This window comes from Pungitius pungitius, chromosome 10 (assembly GCF_949316345.1).
Source record: "Pungitius pungitius chromosome 10, fPunPun2.1, whole genome shotgun sequence".
NCBI classification, from domain to species: domain Eukaryota; kingdom Metazoa; phylum Chordata; class Actinopteri; order Perciformes; family Gasterosteidae; genus Pungitius; species Pungitius pungitius.
The window spans coordinates 6685755-6705925 of record NC_084909.1 but is presented as its reverse complement, the minus strand read 5'-3'; the positions used below and the strand labels follow the sequence as shown (position 1 = coordinate 6705925).

The 20171-nt window shown below is 44.4% G+C and overlaps 1 protein-coding gene across 2 annotated transcripts; it reads left to right on the top strand.

The window, feature by feature from the left end:
• The first annotated feature begins 799 nt into the window (after positions 1-799).
• map3k20a (mitogen-activated protein kinase kinase kinase 20a) lies at positions 800-19926 on the top strand. Of its 2 annotated transcripts, XM_037489292.2 has the most exons (20): positions 800-972; positions 3340-3634; positions 4438-4525; positions 7038-7139; positions 7708-7773; positions 7891-7919; positions 8481-8618; positions 9611-9697; positions 9952-10026; positions 10114-10220; positions 11890-12025; positions 15116-15160; positions 15259-15289; positions 15381-15520; positions 15633-15695; positions 15782-15871; positions 17743-17859; positions 18025-18099; positions 18348-18498; positions 18601-19926. In XM_037489292.2, the coding sequence occupies exons 2-20, from the start codon at positions 3341-3343 to the stop codon at positions 19320-19322; spliced, it is 2556 nt and encodes an 851-aa protein (XP_037345189.2). In that variant the 5' UTR covers positions 800-972; position 3340; the 3' UTR covers positions 19323-19926. The 2 variants fall into 2 exon arrangements, with proteins under 2 accessions (XP_037345189.2, XP_062421101.1); XM_062565117.1 differs by lacking the exons at positions 15116-15160; positions 15259-15289; positions 15381-15520; ... (4 more) ...; positions 18348-18498; positions 18601-19926 and adding an exon at positions 12641-14121.
• Positions 19927-20171: the final 245 nt, after the last annotated feature.

Here is a 20171-nt window from a genome sequence, read left to right as displayed (position 1 = left end):
TTACATTGTATTATGCAAGGAATCATGGCATTAAAAGATTTATGTAGTTTGCAATATGATTCTCCATACAATAAAATATGTTAAGTGTTGTCAATCAGTAAAGTGGAGCATGAAGTTATAAGTTGCATAATACCTTGGTCAGTGTGGGGCACGGTTTAAACAGATATTGTATCTTAAAGGATTTGTAGAGGAGCACAGTATTTGGAGCAATAGAAGGTGAGAAACTTAAAAATACCATTTATCTCCTGCATCTACAGCATTGTAATGTATAACTCACTTTAAATGTTTCGACAACCAACCTTTTTTCATAATAAATAATAATTATGTGTTAGTTGATTAGTATTTTATAAAAACCTGATTCGGCGAAGTAACTAGTAACTGCTATTGTCAACTAAATTAAGTAAAAAGAGGAAAAAGTATTGGCTTCTAGTATTAGGTGAAGTATATAACGCATAGACTACAGAATATAAGTACTTTAGTAAAGTGCAAGTATGTCAAATGTGTTCTTTAGTACAGTGCAGTATATCTCCATTGTATTTCTCCTGAAATAGAATGAAATAAAGTAGAATAATGTTTACTGACAAATATAGGAAATATCACAATGCATAAAAGCTCAGTTGTGAAAAAAAAGTGAAATGTGACTGATGCATAAAATCTCATCAGCAGTTCCAATGTTATCATCTCTAACAGGGACCTCGTCACGTGGGGCACCACCGTCCCGGGACGCAGGACCTCGAGGTTCCGCCCCCCCCTCGGCCCGCCGGGGGGCGCTGTTGTCATGGAGCCCGTGAGTGTAAAACCGAGTGTACTGTAGTGCTGCTGCTGCTTGTGGTAAACTACAAGTTGTGCAACCTGTAAAACCACCGCGGGCTGAGGGCAGACGTTAGAAAAACGTCACATGAGATTTACCGGAACTCCTCATTTCTCCCGGTTTTCGACGTGAGACTTTCCCGCGGAGGAGACTTACTGTCGGTATGTAACGTTGTGTGGTTTGACGTCGCGGTGTGAAAGTTAGATTCGGTGTTCCCTCGGTGGCTCTCCGGTATCCACGTGAGAATGAGCAGTATTCATAGTCCACAGAAACGCTTCACAACCATTTTCTGCACAGGTTCACTTTTGGTTTTGGATCGCCAGGTGCGTCCGTGGAAAGTGTGATTTTTACACGTCGCGGTCGTAATAAAATCTGATAACGATACGAATGCAAACTGCTCCCCTCCCCGCTAGTTGCTACAGTGAACCAAATCAAGGCTGATTATGGAGACCTTTTTTTTTTGCAGCGCATAACGTCTTTATAGATCCATGCACTCTTGGCAAATCACCACTATAATCTAAGCCAATCGGAGCATCAACCAAGATAATACTATTACTATACTATTACTATATAACTATTATAACTATTGGTGACATCACCACTTCGAAATACAAAGCTGGACAGGTCACTATCAGCTGTCTGGTATTTCCCTGTGGTCGGACATATGGCTGTCGGGGCCCTCATTGTTTCCCTGTTTGCTGTGAGGTGAGAACAGGCAGGAAGGAGATCCGGGAGTGCTCCCATATCCCAGTAACCCTGGCCTCTTGAGTGGACCACAACACTGTGGGCTGGTCCACTGAGCAGATTGCCGCGAGGCTAAGTATAGCAGAGAGAAATGACCCCCCTTGTGACAATGGAGGCATTTCCCGCTGTGAGGGGTAGAAATCCCAATGAATTCCCAGGTAACAGCTTTTTAAAAGCCCATAATTGCTCCGCTTGAAATGGGAGACCTATGAACAATAACAGAACTACAATTTCCTGTAATGAGGGAATTATGTCTTTTACAAGATGCTTTTATGGTTCTTACAGACAAACAAAGGGATGCGATAATCAATCTGTGTGGACTCCAGTAAGGGAGCGTCACATTTATATCTCTCGCATTTGTCCTGGATGTACGGCCTCAGAAAAGATGGTTTTTGTCTTAAAACCGTCCGTTTTCTTTCGCTCTCTTCATTCGTGACCTTCGCTGGGATAGCGTGTGATCACAGCATACCAGGCGTGCCATCGCTTTTATATGAGCAGAGTCTGGACCCTGATCTCACTGCTTACTGGTACTGATGATAAGGAGAGTGTGTGTGTGTGTGTGTGTGTGTAGAGCAGAGGAAAAGGCACCGTGAATGACACAGCTAAAACCAGGGCTTTCACACAGTCTGTCACGGTTTGGGTCCTCTTCCGGTTTTATTTTGTAGTTTCTGGTCTCTCGTGTCTCTGGGTGAGCTTCACTTCCTGTCCTGTCCTGTGATTGAGTGTTCCCACCTGTGTCCAATCACCTGCACCTCCCTTGTGTATTTAAGCCCCGTGTGCCTGTTGTCCCTTGTCGCGTCATTGTCTAGTCAACCGTCCGTTGGAGCACGCCTCTGTTCCTGTTCCCGTTGTGTTGAATAAAGAACACTCTCTGTAAGAATCCTGTGCCTGGGTCCTACTTCCTGTCCTGCACCAGCGAACCAACCTGACAGAATGACGGGACCACGGAAGGACTCAGCAGGGTTCGACTTTGAAAACCCGTTTTTGGGAACACGTCTCCGCCCGTCCCGGCCCCCAGACGCCCGTCTTCGCCCGTCCCGGCCCGTCCCGGCCCCGTCTCCAGCCCCCTGACGCCCGTCTCTGCCCGTTTCTTCTCCAGCCCCGTCCCTACGACCCCTGATCGTGCCCCCTCCCATCCCTTGGTCCGCACCCCCCGCCACAACGCCGCCGGAGCCGCAGAGTCCGGCGCCCCCCGCCACAACGCCCGGCCGGCCCCCCGAGACCCTGAGGTCCGGCCGTCGTTCCGGCCGGAAGGACCCGACACCGCGCCGCCGATACCTAGAGTTCCCCGGGTGCCGAGGGTCGTCGAGTCCCCCACCCTCCCTCCCCCGTCTGTTTCCCTTGGTTCTGCCCTCCTTTAGGACAGTCTAGAATTCGGTCCTTGAGGGGGGGGTTCTGTAACGGTTTGAGTCCTCTTCCGGTTTTATTTTGTAGTTTCTTGTCTCTCGTGTATCTGGGTGAGCTTCACTTCCTGTCCTGTGATTGAGTGTTCCCACCTGTGTCCAATCACCTGCACCTCCCTTGTGTATTTTAGCCCCGTGTGCCCGTTGTCCCTTGTCCCGTCATTGTCTAGTCAACCGTCCGTTGGAGCACGCCTCTGTTCCCGTTTCTGTTGAATAAAGAACACTCCCTGTAAGAATCCCGCGCCTGGGTCCTACTTCCTGTTCCGCCTGGACCAGCGAACCAACCTGACACAGTCACGCCATGCAGAGTCACAGTGCCACCCCCCCCCCCCCCGATTCCAAGGTCCCGTTGGAGTCTCATCTGACCCGCGTGTGTTTCAGAATGAAGCCCCTCGCACAGCAGGAGGCCTTTTGCTCACCCGCACAGGACTCTGCTGAGGGAGCCAGGAGCCCTCCCCTCACTGTGACCCCACCGCCCCTCCACAGGAGCACTCTTTGTGCCGAGTGTCACGATGAGATGTTGTCCCCGAGCGCCTCCTTCGTGCAAATCAAGTTCGACGACGTCCTCTTCTACGAGAACTGCGGCGGCGGCAGCTTCGGGAGCGTGTACCGAGCCAGGTGGATCACCCAGGACAAAGAGGTGGCGGTGAAGAAACTGCTCAAGATTGAAAATGAGGTAGGAGTCATAATTGCCTCGGCTTTTCATATACTTTTTAATTGTCAGTATGATGCTCATTTTAATTTCTACCCCATGCGGGGGTGGGGTGGGGGGGGGAGACACGGTTACTTGTGCACCCGTCACTCACGGTCATTATACACCCCCACTCTCAGAAATATGCAGGGAAAGAAACAGTATTGGCAAATGAAAGAATGTATTTGGCCCAATTACAGCAGGGGCTGTTCCCGAGATTGCTTTAAAAGCTGAGGCTCATTGTCTTACAGACAAAAAAGAGCTATCTTTGAAATCTTGTCAGGGAAATTGCATTATATTTGGCCTGTGATTGGGTGTTCACAAAGGGTTAGGGTTATGGTTTCTTTTTTTTGAAATTGTAAAAGATCATAGATATCCATTCAGCTTCGCTCAAGTGTCGGAGGGATGAATGTTCAGTGAAAATTACTGTATATTGTAATCCTTTCTAGTTGAACCAATTGTTCATTTAATTACAGTGTTTGGCTACAATTATACAAATTGGTTTTGTCATGTTTCTGTTCATTCAAGGAATAGTTTCACAGAGATCATTTTGGATTTCTGTGTATTTTCTTTTACAAACATTGGTGGTCCCGAGTGGGTGAAGGTTACTGACTTAGCTGATACCCTGGCTTTCACTACGGGGCTCAGCAACTGTTGAATAACTAGCTCTCATCGCTAGTTTGGTAAAAAAAAATGCCATGTTTAGTTCACAATACAAATCTTTAACCCCTTTGATCCAGCGGCAGATTGGAATTTCACTTTGTCCGGTATTTTGGTTCATTTTTTAGGCTGAAATCCTCAGCGTCCTCAGCCACCGCAACATCATTCAGTTCTACGGCGCGATCGTTGAGGCTCCCAACTATGGAATCGTCACAGGTAAGATCTGTTTTAAAAGCGTGTCATCACCACGCTGTGTCCTGATGACGATCAGAGGTCACCAGAGCTGCACCGTGAGAGTAGTGGAGCCGCTGAATACGTGTGCCTCAGTGTGCAGTTTGCTCAATGCTGAGTGGTGCAAAGGCCTCTATAGAAACATTGGTGAATGCCAGTCGCTTCGGGAAGTGCACACGTTGATACAGTAGTCGTGTGCCTCTGTTTTGTGTGTGTTTTTGAAGAATAAACCCTGTGTAACAAGAGGGCTCACAATGCCGCCGCACAAACTATTCAATTTACTGTGGAGATGTTATCTAAGTTTTATTGTTTTTTATGCCAAGGCTTCTCAAATTCAAGATTTAATGGGCAAATACGCGTGAGCATATACAAGGAATTTGGGTGCTTAGATACACGGCTAAATGACAAAGGTGCTCAGTTAGCTAACAGTGTTCTCATCGCAGTAGCACGGGTTTGACCCTTGGTCTGTGCTACATGCAGTACCCTCCCTCCCCCTTCTCAGTCTCATTCAATATAATATTTTATTACATTAAACACATACACCAAAAACATTCTACAACAGCAGGAAAAGTGGCCAGAAATATAACTAGAAATAATTGGTAATTAGTCATTTTGCAGGACCCAAGACGGCATTTTCTAATTCCTTATATGGTCTGACCAATTGAAGAACATTTGATTTAATTTAATATATAATTATGTAAATCAACCAATGTAGAAGTTTCAGGATCTGCAAACGGCAAGTTACAAACAGCAAATGATTCTTCGCATATTTGGCTTGAGAATGAATCAAATCAATTGCCACAAGTTTCTTTTCTGCCAATCGACTATTCAACTAATAACTTAAGCACAATGTGAAATTGAGATTTAATTTGCAGTTGCACGAATGTGACTCGCGTTGCGTAATTGCAACGCCTTGAACACAAACATTGTTCTTCTGTAATTGCATTTGTTTCTCTATTTCATACTCTTAGTATCCTACGTACTGTTAAGTATCACTAAATGTACAACTACGTACTTTTACTAAGTGAATATTACATAAACTTGCAATCTGGTAGCTCCGTCGAGACTGTGATTTAGGAAAGTGTTTTTGTCCGATGGAAGTGATCAGTTTTTCAGTGAAAAGAAAAAAACAGGAAGTGATTCAAGATCACATGTCCGGGTCCTGCATATTGGAAAAGTATATCTCTCTACTGTGTGCTACTGTGTTACAAAACTACCATATAAACCAAAGGCAATAAATTATGCAGTCACCAAAATTGTTTTAGTCTCCAAAACAGCAAACACAAGCTCCAAGTAAATTGCTAAATCAGTCTTGAAAAAGAAGATTTTTTTGAAAAACTCTTCTGCCATTCAGGAAACATCAGGAAGTATATATTTTTTTTCAATATTAGCTCCATTAAAAATGTTTCTTTGTGTGACGCATTGCTACACACTCCGTACCTTCAGTGACCCAAGACTTCTGTTATTAAATATCCATCACCATCCTAATAATTTACCATTGACGTCCTTTCTCTGTGGATTGGAGAGCGGTAGAATGCTCTCCTGAAACCTCACCTCGTACAACACGACAACGTTACAACTGCTGACTTTACAGAGTCTCCCATCCAGTTATTCCCATCTAATTATGCCATGCTTTCTATGAAATAAGTGTTCGTGGGAGAATTGTATAAAAAGAGGAAGGGGAAGCGGTCTTGATGTCAAGTAGCTGATTGATGTCTGTATTTGTTAAAGCACAATTTAATTGGCAGCAGATGCAGGGGAAACGTTTATTGTCGTCCTGACCCCCCCCCCCCCCCATGACCACGTTCATCAGCTCCATAGTCATAAATGTCCTCTGTCTGTTGACATAAAGCAGCGGGCCAAACAGTTCCCCCCCTTTCTGCAGAAAAGTAAGTCGCTTTGGATAAAATCAGCAGCTAAATGACATGTGATGTAATGAATGTGGATGAACGTATTACATGAATTAAGTCTTCACTTGAAGTCCGGTGAGCTTCAACATTTACTGACGGACAGCTTTTTGCCACAGTGCAAAAGCAATAGGGCAATTAAAGATGTAGAAGATAAAAAAGATGAAAACCTGTGTGTATTTTATCATCGTTAATTAAACCCCTGCCTAGGCGCCTGTGTCTGTTTACACTATCTTGTAACCTCATTGGGTTATTATGCACAAACAGAGGTTTCCTGCTGTTTTAATCTGGTACGATGGCGCTTGTTCATCTTTATCCAGGCACTGTACCTCCCCAACATCTCTGCTAACAGCTACCTGCACGTCCTGGAGGGGTTTTGCAAAGGACGACATGGTTGTCAGGACTCATTAGAACTCATAACTCATTGAGCAAATATGTGCAAACAAGAGTCAGCAAGCTTCCAGGAGTCCTCTGGCAAAGTGTCTCACAAAGCGCTCTCACGTTTACCATGCGACGACGCGTAATGAGAACGGCCTCTCACCAGCAGCGGTCAATCACTTTCAGTGATAGAAAATAACATTTCTCCACAGAGTATGCCAGCGGTGGATCGCTGTATGATTACCTGTCCAGTGCTGACAGTGAGGAAATGGACATGGGGCAGATAATGACATGGGCTGCAGAGATTGCCAGAGGTAAATGTGACGATTAGTTTATCTCCTTCCCTATACTAGGGTATCATTCAACAAATTAAAAAAAACTTTCATTTTTGCTGTGTTAAGTTGTTGAGGCCAGCCCACATGGTTGATGATGAGGCTTCATAGACCGTTTTCTGACCGTTTTAGAGACCAAACAACCAATCAATTAATTGACAATGATGATAATCATTAGCTGCAACCTTAGACCTGTGTTATGATAAATACAGTATGATATTAAATATGTCATATTATATTTAACTGAATTTTAGAACTGAGCAATGAAACTGATATGTCATCAACAAAACAAAATGAACAATAAAGATAAACAGTCATTTAATACCCTCAGTTAAACATTTGCTGTTTCTTAAAAAAAGAAAAAAGAGAACTTGGAGTTTAAGTTCCTTTGTCTGCTCTTCATTTAGATCCTTAGACGACAGCTTGCAATCGCCCCAACATTTTAGATCCAAGCTAGATTTTCTCATGTTTTTGATCGCTGCCACCAGTTTATATATGTGTATGTTTCCAGTGACCCGCCTCTGAAAATGTCTCTTTATTTCCACATTAGGAATGCACTATTTACATTCAGAGGCGCCTGTTAAGGTGATCCACAGAGACCTGAAGTCCAGGAATGGTAAAGGATTTGATTTCTGGAATATGTTTGTTTCCAATTCATTTATATTCATTTGTATACATACATGAATGCTACGTTTTAAGTGCATACATAAAAACGTGTTCTCTTCCCTTGCAGTTGTTGTATCAGCAGACAAGGTTCTCAAGGTGTGTTTTCATTATGCATGGTACACATTTTGCTGCACAATGAGAGGTGATATCTTCTATTCAACTGCGTGTTTCCTTTTTTTTTAAAGAATTTAAAAATAATAGGAGCATGAAATAGTGGTATGTTATTTACATACAATATGTGGACACAAGAGGGCAGTGACTTACCTTGCTTTTACAAGAACCATTTTTACTGGTGTGCTTTGCTGTGGACGAGATGAGTAAAAAGGAGATTAAATACATCTGAGGTAGTTTATTCAGTAACTTCAATTTAAAAAAAAAAAATGTTGTATGTAGACAAGAGTACCGTGTGCCAAATTGCAGAGATGAAAATTGAAAATGTGCTCAGGCCTTAATCACGTGATGACAGTGCAGTAGAAACCCACAGTGCAGCATTTACACCAACATCACCAATAGACACACACAAGTGATTGCAAACACCTTTTCTCTGAATTGCTGGTTTGATAGTTGGTGCATTGCTACCTGGGTGCTGGCTATGGATACATAACCATTCATTTTTAGGTGCAAGCTTAAGCTTAATTCATTTTTTTGTCACTTCAGATCTGTGATTTTGGGGCATCCAAATTCCTGACTCACACGACTCACATGTCCTTGGTGGGCACGTTTCCCTGGATGGCTCCCGAGGTGATCCAGAGCCTGCCTGTGTCTGAGACGTGTGACACTTTCTCCTACGGAGTGGTGAGTGACCACAACGCCTCACGTCCCGTGGATCATTGTTCTGCCTCCTTGGCGGTACGAGTCATCTCAAACGTTCACTGGCTTCTAAATCAGTCTCGGTTCATACAACATATGTGCTGCTGCATTCAGTAAGAATTCAACTGGGACACATCGCTGCCTTAGAACATGGCACCTTGAACTTTGAGCCATTTGCTGGTGTATCAGGGATGTACTAAACTTTTTGTACATATTAAATACTATGGGACGATAGATACATGATCACAAATAGTGTCTAAGACGGTTGCCGGTATTCTTATAATTAATCATTTCTGTGCACTGAATTGTTAACACTTAGTTTCAGCTTCACCATCCGTCGAGCAGCTTTGAGTACTTTGGCTCCTTTAGTGTGCATTTTTTGTTAAAATTCTTTTGACTCATCCTTTTAGTTCTTAAAAACAAATATTTGATGTCCAAATGACATCAAGTCCAAATAAATAGATTCATCTATGGCCCATCAAAGATCAATCACCAGATCCTTATTTCTGCATTTCTTTCTCTGGGTGGACAATAGAATTAATTTGATAATGGAGAAGTAAGAAGCCTCTTCTCTCTCTTCTCTCTGAAACTGTTGTGAATTTGCTGTCTAAAGACTTTTCAAAGTAGTTTCAAAAGGAAAACCATTTAAGAGCTTAAAACAATTGCAGCTCCTCTCATGCAAGAGTAAAGCTCTGATACAAAATCTTAAACAATATGTTTCTCCATGTTAGAAACGGCCGTTTCAGAGAACGTTTGTTGTCTTCCCGCACTGGCACAATTCTGAGGAACTGATTTGTACAGCAAAAATACAGACATGTAACGTGAGGCAGCTGGCAAGTGTAAAAGTGTAGAGTACAGTAAAGCCCTTTGGTGTGTGTGAAAACACGGACCTCCACCTTTTTCTTTATCCTCTTTTTGGACTATATATTATATTTAACTTTGTTTGTTTACTGACCATGTTTTTACTTCTGTGACAGGTGCTCTGGGAAATGCTCACTCGTGAGATACCCTTCAAAGGTCTGGAAGGTTTACAAGTGGCCTGGCTCGTGGTGGAGAAGAATGAGGTACTCTAATGTGCGGTGATGTGTACGTTACCGCAGACGGTATCGACCCTTGGAACCCGGTTAGCGCTCAGAGGCTGAAGCGCACGTAGCCACTGCCACCAGATGGTCGGCTTAGGTCCGCTTTAACCCGGCAGCAAGAGAAGTGGAGGAGGAATGAAATCCCGAATGTCCAAGCGTCCCTTTCGAACGGCCAGCGCCTCATCCTGTGTGTGTGTGTGTGTGTGTGTGTGTGTGTGTGTGTGTGTGTGTTCCAGAGGCTGACCATCCCGAGCGGCTGTCCTGCCAGCTTCGCTGAGCTCATGAGGAGCTGCTGGGCAGCAGAACCCAAAGTGAGCGATCAACCGAGTCACCGTATCGATCGATCGACATGTGGATGCCTCGAATCACACGGAGCAAATGTTTATGTGTTGATGCAGGAAAGGCCGATGTTCAAGCAGATCCTCTCTACTTTGGATTCCATGTCTAACGACAGCCAACTTCCTCAACAGTGCAACTCTTTCCTTCACAACAAGGCTGAATGGAGGTAATGTGCTCCTCTATTCTCCCGGGGCCCCGTACATGTATTTATAACTCTCTTTTTCAGCAACATACTGCCTCAGCCTAAAGAAATGTGCAACTGTTTCCAAAGAGTGATGTGGAAATGTGGCTGATGGGGGCCGTGAGATACAAAAAAGGATTTGAGATTGTGCATATAGATCTTTAATAATTACACTGATAGCTACATAAAGGCATGAAAACCTCCACAGAATCATCCATCTGGATATACTTCCTCTCTTTACCCATAGGGCCCTAAAAATAATCACCATCTTTTTCAAGTAGAAGTGTTTAATTGGGTTGTATGAGCAGCTGGAGGTTTGGTGATGTTCAGCACAGCCTGAGTCTCAGCTGTTACTTTATTCTCTGTCTGCCTCTCTGCGGGGCTTGTCTGTGCTCTGAGGTTTTTCTTCAGAAGTTCTGCTGGTGGCATCATGTCCAGGCAGCCATCTGCAGGTGCAGCAGGTTGGAGTGAAACCCGCTGCTGGAAAACAGGACCGGAGAATGCGTGTCACAGAAAGACGCGTTTGTTGTAGCTCGAGGGGCTTGATGCTATAAGTTCAGTTTGGCCTGCGAGTGAGCACAGCTGAAGGAAGCCGCCCCACATTACATTTAACACAGTCTGCTGCCTGCTGCATGTAAGCATGCTAACATGTGCTAACAGACACTAAAGGCAACAGCTGATTGGCATTTAGAGGCTTTTGTGTTGTGAAATGAAAGTATGGGTAAGTTAAAAGTCAGTTCTTCGCGATGGGGACATTGATGAAGAACAACAACTCGCAGTCTCACCTTTTTAAACCTGCATTTTCTCTCCAGCTCGCCATCAGCACTTCATCACAAGTGATCACAAGTGCTTAGCTGCTCTTTTAGCATTCAATGTGGTTTACCTCAGTTCATTTGCTCATTGTGCGCATGAGCTTTGTATTCTATTCTCTTTATCCTGGGAGAGGGATCCCTCCTCTGTTGCCCTCCCTAAGGGTTTTTTGCTTCGTTCCCGGTTCCTTTGTGGGGGTCCCTGGACAGAGGGAATGTGTACAGATTGTAGAAGCCCTCTGAGGCAAATTTGTGATTCAGAGCAATAGCTCAGATATATGTCTGGAAATTGGTAAGTAAAAGAAATCACATTATTTGGGAAGTTGATGAAGAGAACACTTGTTTGAAGCGGGAAGCACCCGGGTGGAGTAAGTGGAGGACTGGGAAGATAAAGGAAGGGCTTTTCCTGCCACATGTGTTCATGAAGTGAGGCTCAGCTTGGGTTTCCATAACAAACCCCCCCACGTGAGACATTGTCCCGCCCCTGACAGCTTTAGACACCTACAGTATCACCTCCCGACTGCAGGGTTTAACTAGTGTTCCTTTTTCAGTTTGACTTTATTTGGTTTTCGGGCCACTGCAAACTCTAACTGACATTCATTTCACTATTTTTTACACTCGGTCTTTCATCGAATGAAATTACCTAAACATGTGTTACACCACCCGCAGAATGAATGGCTCTAGGGCACCAACTGTGACCAACTAAAATTGGTCTCCAATAAATTCTATATTCATTCCTGATATAAAAGAAAATATGAAGCCATGCCAGTCTTTAACATTTAAAAAAAGGAGCGTGGAGTTGTTTAGTGAAACTGCTGACATCGTTCCATTACGGTGCCCTGCAGGTGTGAGATTGAAGCCACGCTTGAGAGACTTAAGAAGCTGGAGAGAGACCTGAGCACCAAAGAGCAGGAGCTGAAGGAGCGAGAACACCGCCTGAAGATGTGGGAGCACAAACTCATCGAGCAGTCCAACAGCCCGGTGAGTTGCCCCGCTGTGTCCTCTCCAGCCTCGGTCCACGTCCCGCACCAGCACCAGCACTTTGTCCACATGCTCCTCAATCCCACCGCGAGAGGGACAGAATCCCTCTGATCCGCCTGTGTAGACGTTATGGGCAGTGTGTATTATTGGCAGCCTTTCACTCATGTGCAGCGTGGTACACGGCTGACCTCTGAGTACATTAGCGTCATGATGCACAGAGCGAGTGCTGCGCTGCTGACCAGGAACCACGTTGGGTTGTGCAATGCAGAGCGGCAATGCAGAGCGGCAATGCACGGCGTCGCTCATTGGCCGTTTGTTCCCTCGCGTCGTGGCTTCGGCCTGGCTGCACTTTGTGTTTTCTGTGAAGAACGCCCCAGCCGAGTACCATGTCAGAACACCTCAGTTCTCTTGCTGTGCTTCCCTATCTTTTCCTACCCTCCCCTCGAGCTTTTGTTCGGTAATCTTTCTTTTACCATCTAGTTTTCTTTTTGGTTTGGGGTTCCCCTTTTTCTCCCCCACTCACGTTGTGTTTAGAATCTGATTACTTACTTCCTTTTCTTTTCTATCCTTTCTTCTTCTTCTCTCCTACCCCTGTGTCTCCCCCCCGTCTCTCAGCTCCTCTCACCCGTGGCTAAAAAGATGAGCGCTAGGTCGTTCTATCAGTCCAAGACGGAGGAATCAAACAGTTCCCAGGTGTCATGTCGGATCACAGCCTCCGGGAACGAGGGGCTGAATCCGCGGGCCGGGACGAGGGGCTTTGGGGACGTGTTTTCCTTGGACTTTGGCCGGCCTGCCCTGCACTCGGGCATGCAGGTCAACGTGCAGGCCAGGCAGAAGTCCTCTGCGTCCAGCTGTGTCAGAGGAGGACAGAAAATCGAAGCGACTCTGCGAATGGGACGCTTGACTCGGTGCGACGACAGTGGGGAAAAAAAAGCTGATTCTCAAACACTGTGATCTCAGCTGATGCTTTAATTCGTTTGTGCAAGCAATATTTCATAATGATTTTTTTTTTTTTACATTTCAATTATCATGAGAAACACCAGAAAACCTGTATTGGCTTATTATTATTATTATTATTATTGCTTTGTTCAAATTGTATTCAGAAATCACTCAATGTAGCTCAGAAAGGTATTTTAGATTTTAGATTTGGCCCTCTGCGTGTATATGATGGATGTCCATTACCATACGTCTAATGTACTGGATGTATAGTGCCATGCTGTGAAGAAAGAGCCACACAAGCCAGTTGCTTAGAGAGGCTCAGGCTTTTATGATGAAGTGACATTTTGCTGACATTAAGATTGGCCAATTTGTTCCGGATGTGTTGGAGTGCAGTTGTTGAGACGCAGTCTCTTACCAGGACGAGAAAGTATTTGTTTTTTTTGTTTTCTTCCTCTGTCTGACCCGGGTTCAAAACAGCAGGAGAAAGGACGTGGCTGTACGACTTTCAGCTTTATGGCTCACTTCACATTTTACTTTTAAAGGCTTCTTGCGCAGGCCTTAAAAGATTTACAAAAAAGAAGAAATAAGTAATTAAGCAACACCGTTTCTGCGCTAAAAGGCATAAATCAAAACTTCCACATTTGACCATACAGAGATAGTTTTTGATAGAATAATTTCCTTCTGTTGACACATCAGGAACACACGTTCACACCAAACAGTCCAACTGAATATTTCGCCTGCACTTTATAGTGTGAGAAAATCGTATTAGCATTAGTGTTCAAGTAGGTATTAGGCTTCATCTGGGGGAAGGACACGCTTCCTTGAGCGTAGCACATTAAATTGTCCCATTCACTTGTTATCATCAGTCAGTCTCATGAGGACGTAATCCCCTGTATTTCTATGTTGTGGCTTGTTAGCATCCTGCCGGTGTTCAAACATCGCCCGTACTCTTGTGCCTCCGGGCCCTGCACACTCCACACTATCCATAACAATTAACACAGATGCATGTAGTTCAGAAACATTCAGCCTCCACACTTGTTAGTGGTCTCCTCGAGCGCCTCCCAAAATCGCACCACCAGCAGCGTCTCGATGTGTCTCATTTTCCTGCATCCTTCACGTTTTTCTGTAAATAAACCTCCTTTCAACTCTGCGCTTATCTGTTTATGTTCTACTGGTGCTATTATTACTGAAACCCTTTATGATAAAAGGCATAACAGAGCGCGACTGATTTAAAGATTGTAAAATACATTGCTTCACTGGGCATCCACGGTGAGCCGTTTCTCGTGATGTTAACTTGGTGCCACTTTGCAACTCCCGACGTTCAAGGTCCGATTACTCATCATCCACTTATTCCACATGGGGGCAGAATTGTGTGAACTAAACCAAAGTCTTTTGTCCAGTTTTTTCCTGTTGATTCTACACATATGTCACGAACACAAAAGCCGCGCTCCCCCATTTTGAATTGGAGCTGAAGCTCGGAGAAAGAACCACGGCAGCACATTTGTGAACCAACAATATGCCGCTTGAAAAGTGCCGTTAAGTCACTCCAACAAAACTTTGGCACCGGCATCGTGTTTCCGAATCTGTTTACTTCCGATCCGCAGCACTGGAGGAGGCGGAAAGCGCTGGGGGGGGGGGGCAGAGGGGGGGCGGCACTGAAATGTATGGCAGCGACTGTCTATTGAGACCGACATTCAGTTCATAACCTGAGCTGTTATCAGATGTGAATGGGGGGGATTATTCATTCATTTAGTCGTCTTTTCTCCAATTTTTCCATGGCATTATTTCTGTCATCACCCCCCAGTCTCATGATCACAATGATGAAATCTTTATTTTGGCTGGCAAGTTTCTGCCTGATTACATTTAATGAGCAATAAATGATTTATCATTCAAACGGATTGCGTCGGATCAGTCAGATGGACATTTCGGTTTGATATAGACCATTAGAGGCGAGTTGTCCTCATCCCACAGCACAATAACCCGAAAAGTAATGGCTTCACAGACATGGAAAACATGCCTATTTTACATTTTAATAACATTTACTTAAGTCTGGTGATTTTTATTTCAATGTCATGAATATGTGTGTTATACTGTCTGCATCCATCCATATTCTATAGCTGTTCCTGCTGTTTGTGTTTGCAATTAATGCAGTTGCTGCCCCACTTCGACATCTATACATGGACAGAAGAGCATGTGGTCAGTATCATTGCATTAACTTCATAACTAACATATTATTTTTGATTTCCACACATCATTGCTAATAAAAACTATATATTGCCATTTTATTCTTTCAGTATTTCTGGATGCAACAAATATTTGGCGCAGGTTTGTTCATGCACTCGATCTTGGGTCCAACTTTTGCATCTTCTTTATTTGCAATGTGTGTTGTCTAAAATCCTGTCCTCCTCTATCTCAGAGGAAAGTGCCTTCGGCATGCAGCTGTATGCTGACCTGTTTAAAGAGAATCACATCACTGGAAAGAGGCTGCTGTTGCTCACGGAAAACGACATGAGGGACATGGGGTTCAAATCCAAAGGTCACGCCATGCACCTCAAGGCAAGGCTCAGTTAACTGTCTGATTTCATTTAATACATTTATCAGTTACACCATGAGATCTACGCCCATTTATATTGAAATTACAATGAATCTCACATTTTCTCTTTGGCAGAGTGAAATTGAAAAGCTGGCGAATGATTACCTCGGTTTGGTCCACTTCCCACCTCTGTTGAAGGTAGAAACGCTTCCTCTTCTATTTTTAGGAAGAATGTTGGGTTTTTTTTTAAAGTCTCTTTGTGAATTCTCCTCTTTTTTCTTAAGGATGAGCTGGGGAAGGAGGTGGAGATAAGTAAAACTGTTTGTCTGGAGCTGGTGTTTGGGTACCACTGGAAACCAGGAACTGGAAAATCTGTAAGTCATTATTGTGACGCACACAAATATACGCACACACACACACACACACTATTATGCAGCTGTTAGCATCAAATGTATCATTCGTTCCGTGAAAGCCGGCCAAAAGGAAACGCAGGACAAGCGCAAATAAATGTTGGAATTCCGTTGATTATTAATTTGTGACATATTCAAATACACCGGTTTTCCCGGATTGAATCAGCCTCGTTAGTCAGTCCAGAGGATTCACGATGACGGCTGATGCACTGACCGTCGAAGGCATCACCAGACATACATAAAACCAGAAGAATAAACATTTCTCCCTGAGCCGTGTAACGCATCCACCTCGACTTGCTCCCAGCCCTTTGTTGGGGTCTCAAACTGTGGTGAAAGGATGGCTCTTCACTTGCTGTTTGAATTTAATCAAAAATAGCCCATTTAGCCAGAAGTCATTTTCTTTTTAAAAGGCAAACGTTATTTAATCTTTCAGCTGTTCATTGTCCCGTCATAAATAGTCCTCTTTCAGTGTGTTCGGCAGGGCTGAAACGAGCCTGCTAATTGCCTCCCATTTCTTCTGACATGTGGTGGTTTAGTGGGTAGAAAACACAGCAGGGAGAAGGAAACAGGAGGCTGAGAAAATGAGAGCTAATTATTTTCCCCTGCCTGGTGTCAGGTTCCGTGTCAGCCTTGTTTTTACAAACTGGAAGGATTTTTGCACTAAATAAAACAAACCCGCACTGCATTTTTTTTTTTTTTTTTCTTCGCCCCTCTTTGCTGGCGATGTCATGGAAGCAGCTGCACTTCTCAAAGACAAAATGAGGGCCCGCGATTGTGCGGCCACCATCTGACAGCCACCGAGGGTCCCCTACTAATGAGGATATCACCGTGCAGCCAAGTGAAAGGTGCTGAATTATGTATGAGTTGTCATTAGACGCACTCGGGTCCTAGGCATCATTACCAGACATTGTTTCTGCTGGAGTGATTAGACTCGCGCGGAACCTGGAAGCCCCGGCGCGACCGGCCAGCGCCGAACGAGCAGGCCCGGCGCGAGGCCACCGGAGTGTTTCTGAGCCAGAGGCTCGCCGACGCTCCCCCCCCCCGCCCCCCTTTGAGCCGTTCTCCAGCCCCCCCCCACCCCCCCAGGGGGACCATGCAGGAGAGGGCGAAAGGCTCCTCACACGAGTGTGTTAGTGCCACTCCTCTGATGTCTTTCTCTGTGATCACTACACAATGGATTGGCCTGTGCCCTGAACCCTGCGTGGTTAAGCGGTGACCTGTGGCTCAGTGGCCGGCTTCAGGGGATCGGCGGAATCATTACTGCTTCGTCAGCATTCAGTATGCGGCAGAAGAGGTCTAGGGAATTGTTGAAATTTGTGCCTCCTAGGGAGGATTTCATGTGTGCCGCATGCAGCAAGTCATGAGGAAAATCCTTCACCCGCATCGCCCACAATCGACCCGAATTCGGCTCCAAGAAATGATCCCACCGACATTAATAACAAGGAATTTATAATGTTTCTCACAGAATTTTAAAAAAGACAACGTTCTCTACTATTTTGAGGCATCAATATTAATTTTGATTAAATTCTAAAAGCGCGTCAGGAAATCATCTATAACATAAATTGCATAAATGCAATTTCATGTTGTTATATATGTCATTTCTGTCCTCCTCCCACGGTAAGCAGCTTTTTTCGGCCATCACCCAAAAAGTGCCTCTAGGTTGTGCTGTTGGTTTATGTACACGAGTTGCCAAGTTCTCTCTATGAAATACTACAACTAGAACATTTTCAATACGATCATTCTCACACATCTATCTCTTTTTGTCAGATTCTAATGCAGTTGTACAGTAGCACAGGTATTTTTGTAGATTGAACCCATCTTCATTTTCTTTTCAGGACTGCAAATGGAAGATGTACATGGAGCTTGATGGAGATGACATTGCAGTAACTTACATAAAAGATGTCATCTTCAATGTCAACAGACAAGATGTGGAGCTCCTGCGGATGACTAAGGTTTTACGAATGATGGAACTCATTCATTAATCAATGCTAAATGCTGTCTTTGTTTCTGAGCTAACTGGTTGCATTTTAGCGCTAATATTGTTGCATTGTTGGGTAGTCAGTCTGTTTTTTTGTTGTTTGATTTCATTTCATTTTTTTTGCATCCTTGCAATGCAGCCACCCTTTGTGATGGACAGGTGGATTGTTGGAATACTGCAGAACCATAAAGTTGACTACATAGTCAATTATGAGGTGAGAGGCATATATACGTGTGTGTGTGTGTATATATATATATATATATATTAGGGCTGTCAATACACTCATCCCCCTTCTGTTTGACACGAGGAGGGATCGCATCTCAGCCACAATAATGTCAATAATGTAATGACTTTGACAGGTCTAATATATGTTTGATAGAAATACATCAGACATACATCAGGTTTACTTATTTTTTTAGAGTAAATATATTAAGTTATATAATGTAATCTGGTTCTCTTCAGAATGATGTCAAGTCACCCAAGTCTACCAGACACAGCTGTCCAGTGACGTGGAGTCACAGCGGGGGACAACCCGAAATCAAGAGTGTGGAGCTGGTCATTGAAACAGCACCAGCCAACATCCCATTGAGCCCCATGGACAAGTCTCACTCTGGTAATGGTTTTATTTATAACTGTTATCACTATTACTGTTAATCAGTTTTCATTCCTGGAAAAAGAAAGATGCTGAATCAATGCATAATCCTCCCTCTTTTAGACATCGACCCCACATGGATGTACAACGTGAGGCAGAGGCAGTTGAAGAGCCAGAAAGCCTCGCAGACGACTACCGCTCTGTCCGCCTTCACGGGCTCCGACGCCCGCACTCTGCCTCAGTTCCTGTCCGCGCATGAGAGCCAGGGGTTTTCTTACGCCGCAGCTGTGCGCCGCTCTCCGAACCGCGCCCACGCGTCCAGTTGGATCGACTCTCGCAGCTCCTCGCCAACCACCAGCCTGTCGGCCAAACTCTCCTCGCTCCACTTCGGGTCGAAGGGCAGCAGCCCTTCCAGCACCACGTCGGAGAGCGCCTCGGAGAGGGAGCGAGAGCGCCCACTCAGCGCCGGCGCCGTGCACGACCGCCGCAAAAGCCTCTACTTTGGCAACACATTAACTGTGGGAGGGGATCAGGGTAGGGGACACGGATGGAACGGCGCTAGAGGTAACTGTGTTCATAATAGAACCAGCAAAACCTCTCGACAGCCAGGGAGGCCACGGTCCAACAGCTACAGCGTCACGCCACAGAACCGCCCCTCCGCGATACCAGGTATATTGTCTGTGACAGGAGACCCCGGCAAGGAAAAAGAGGGGGCCAAAGCCAGCGACGGAGGGTGGATCAAAGTGGAGCGGCAGAAAAGATTACCACGTCAGGACAATAAACAAGTCAGAGGTCGACAGAGGAGAGGGGGCAGGGGAGGGCGTGGCGCCGCTGGAAGAACTTAATGCGGGCCACGCGTGAACCGAGCGCTCCCTCAAAATGTCTGTGTGCTCTGAAAGGGTTTTATGGGAATAATGTATTGCTGAAAATTAACTGCGCATTTGAAAGGAATCACACTGACGCCTATGATGGGATGTATATATGTATGAACACAAGCTCTTTATATTATAAGAAGAAAACTGGCTTCTGTCAGGGTAATATAAATTATGTGTTTTTTATTTTATAATTTAGTCCTTCTTTTTCTTCCTTCCAATAAAAAACAGATATGTCAACCCATGGTAGTGTTTATTTGTTCAAATGTTCTGTGCTGCATCTTTAGTGGGAGTGTTTTGTATAGATTTATTAAAGGGTCTCATGATTCCATTGTTTGGCAATGGTCAAATGCAATAAGATGGGATACGCCTTTATTGTTTCCCAATACAGAAATTCGGTTGCTCCAGCAGCAAAAGTACAGAACTATTGCAATTTAAAAAGAGAAAATATGAAACAATAACAAGATTATTTAAAAACTGTAATAATAATAGAAGAAAAAAAAAAAACTATAGAGAGCAATAACGACTTAATTACACAGCAATTTCAACAGTGGGGGGATGTGATTAGTAAACAGTCTATATACAGCACATCAGAAAAAATATATGAGACTGTTGGTCTGCTTTAATGTAGATCTATATATCATATATGTGATATATATATATATATAAACCTTGACGTGCAAAGTTCTATTAAATCTGGTGCAACACACCCAGTCGTCTTATGTTCATGCTTCAATGCTTCAATGCTATCTCTTATTATTAGCCCCCCTTTTACTGCTCTTTATTAAATTGAATTCTTGTATCTCCCTATTTCCTTTGCCA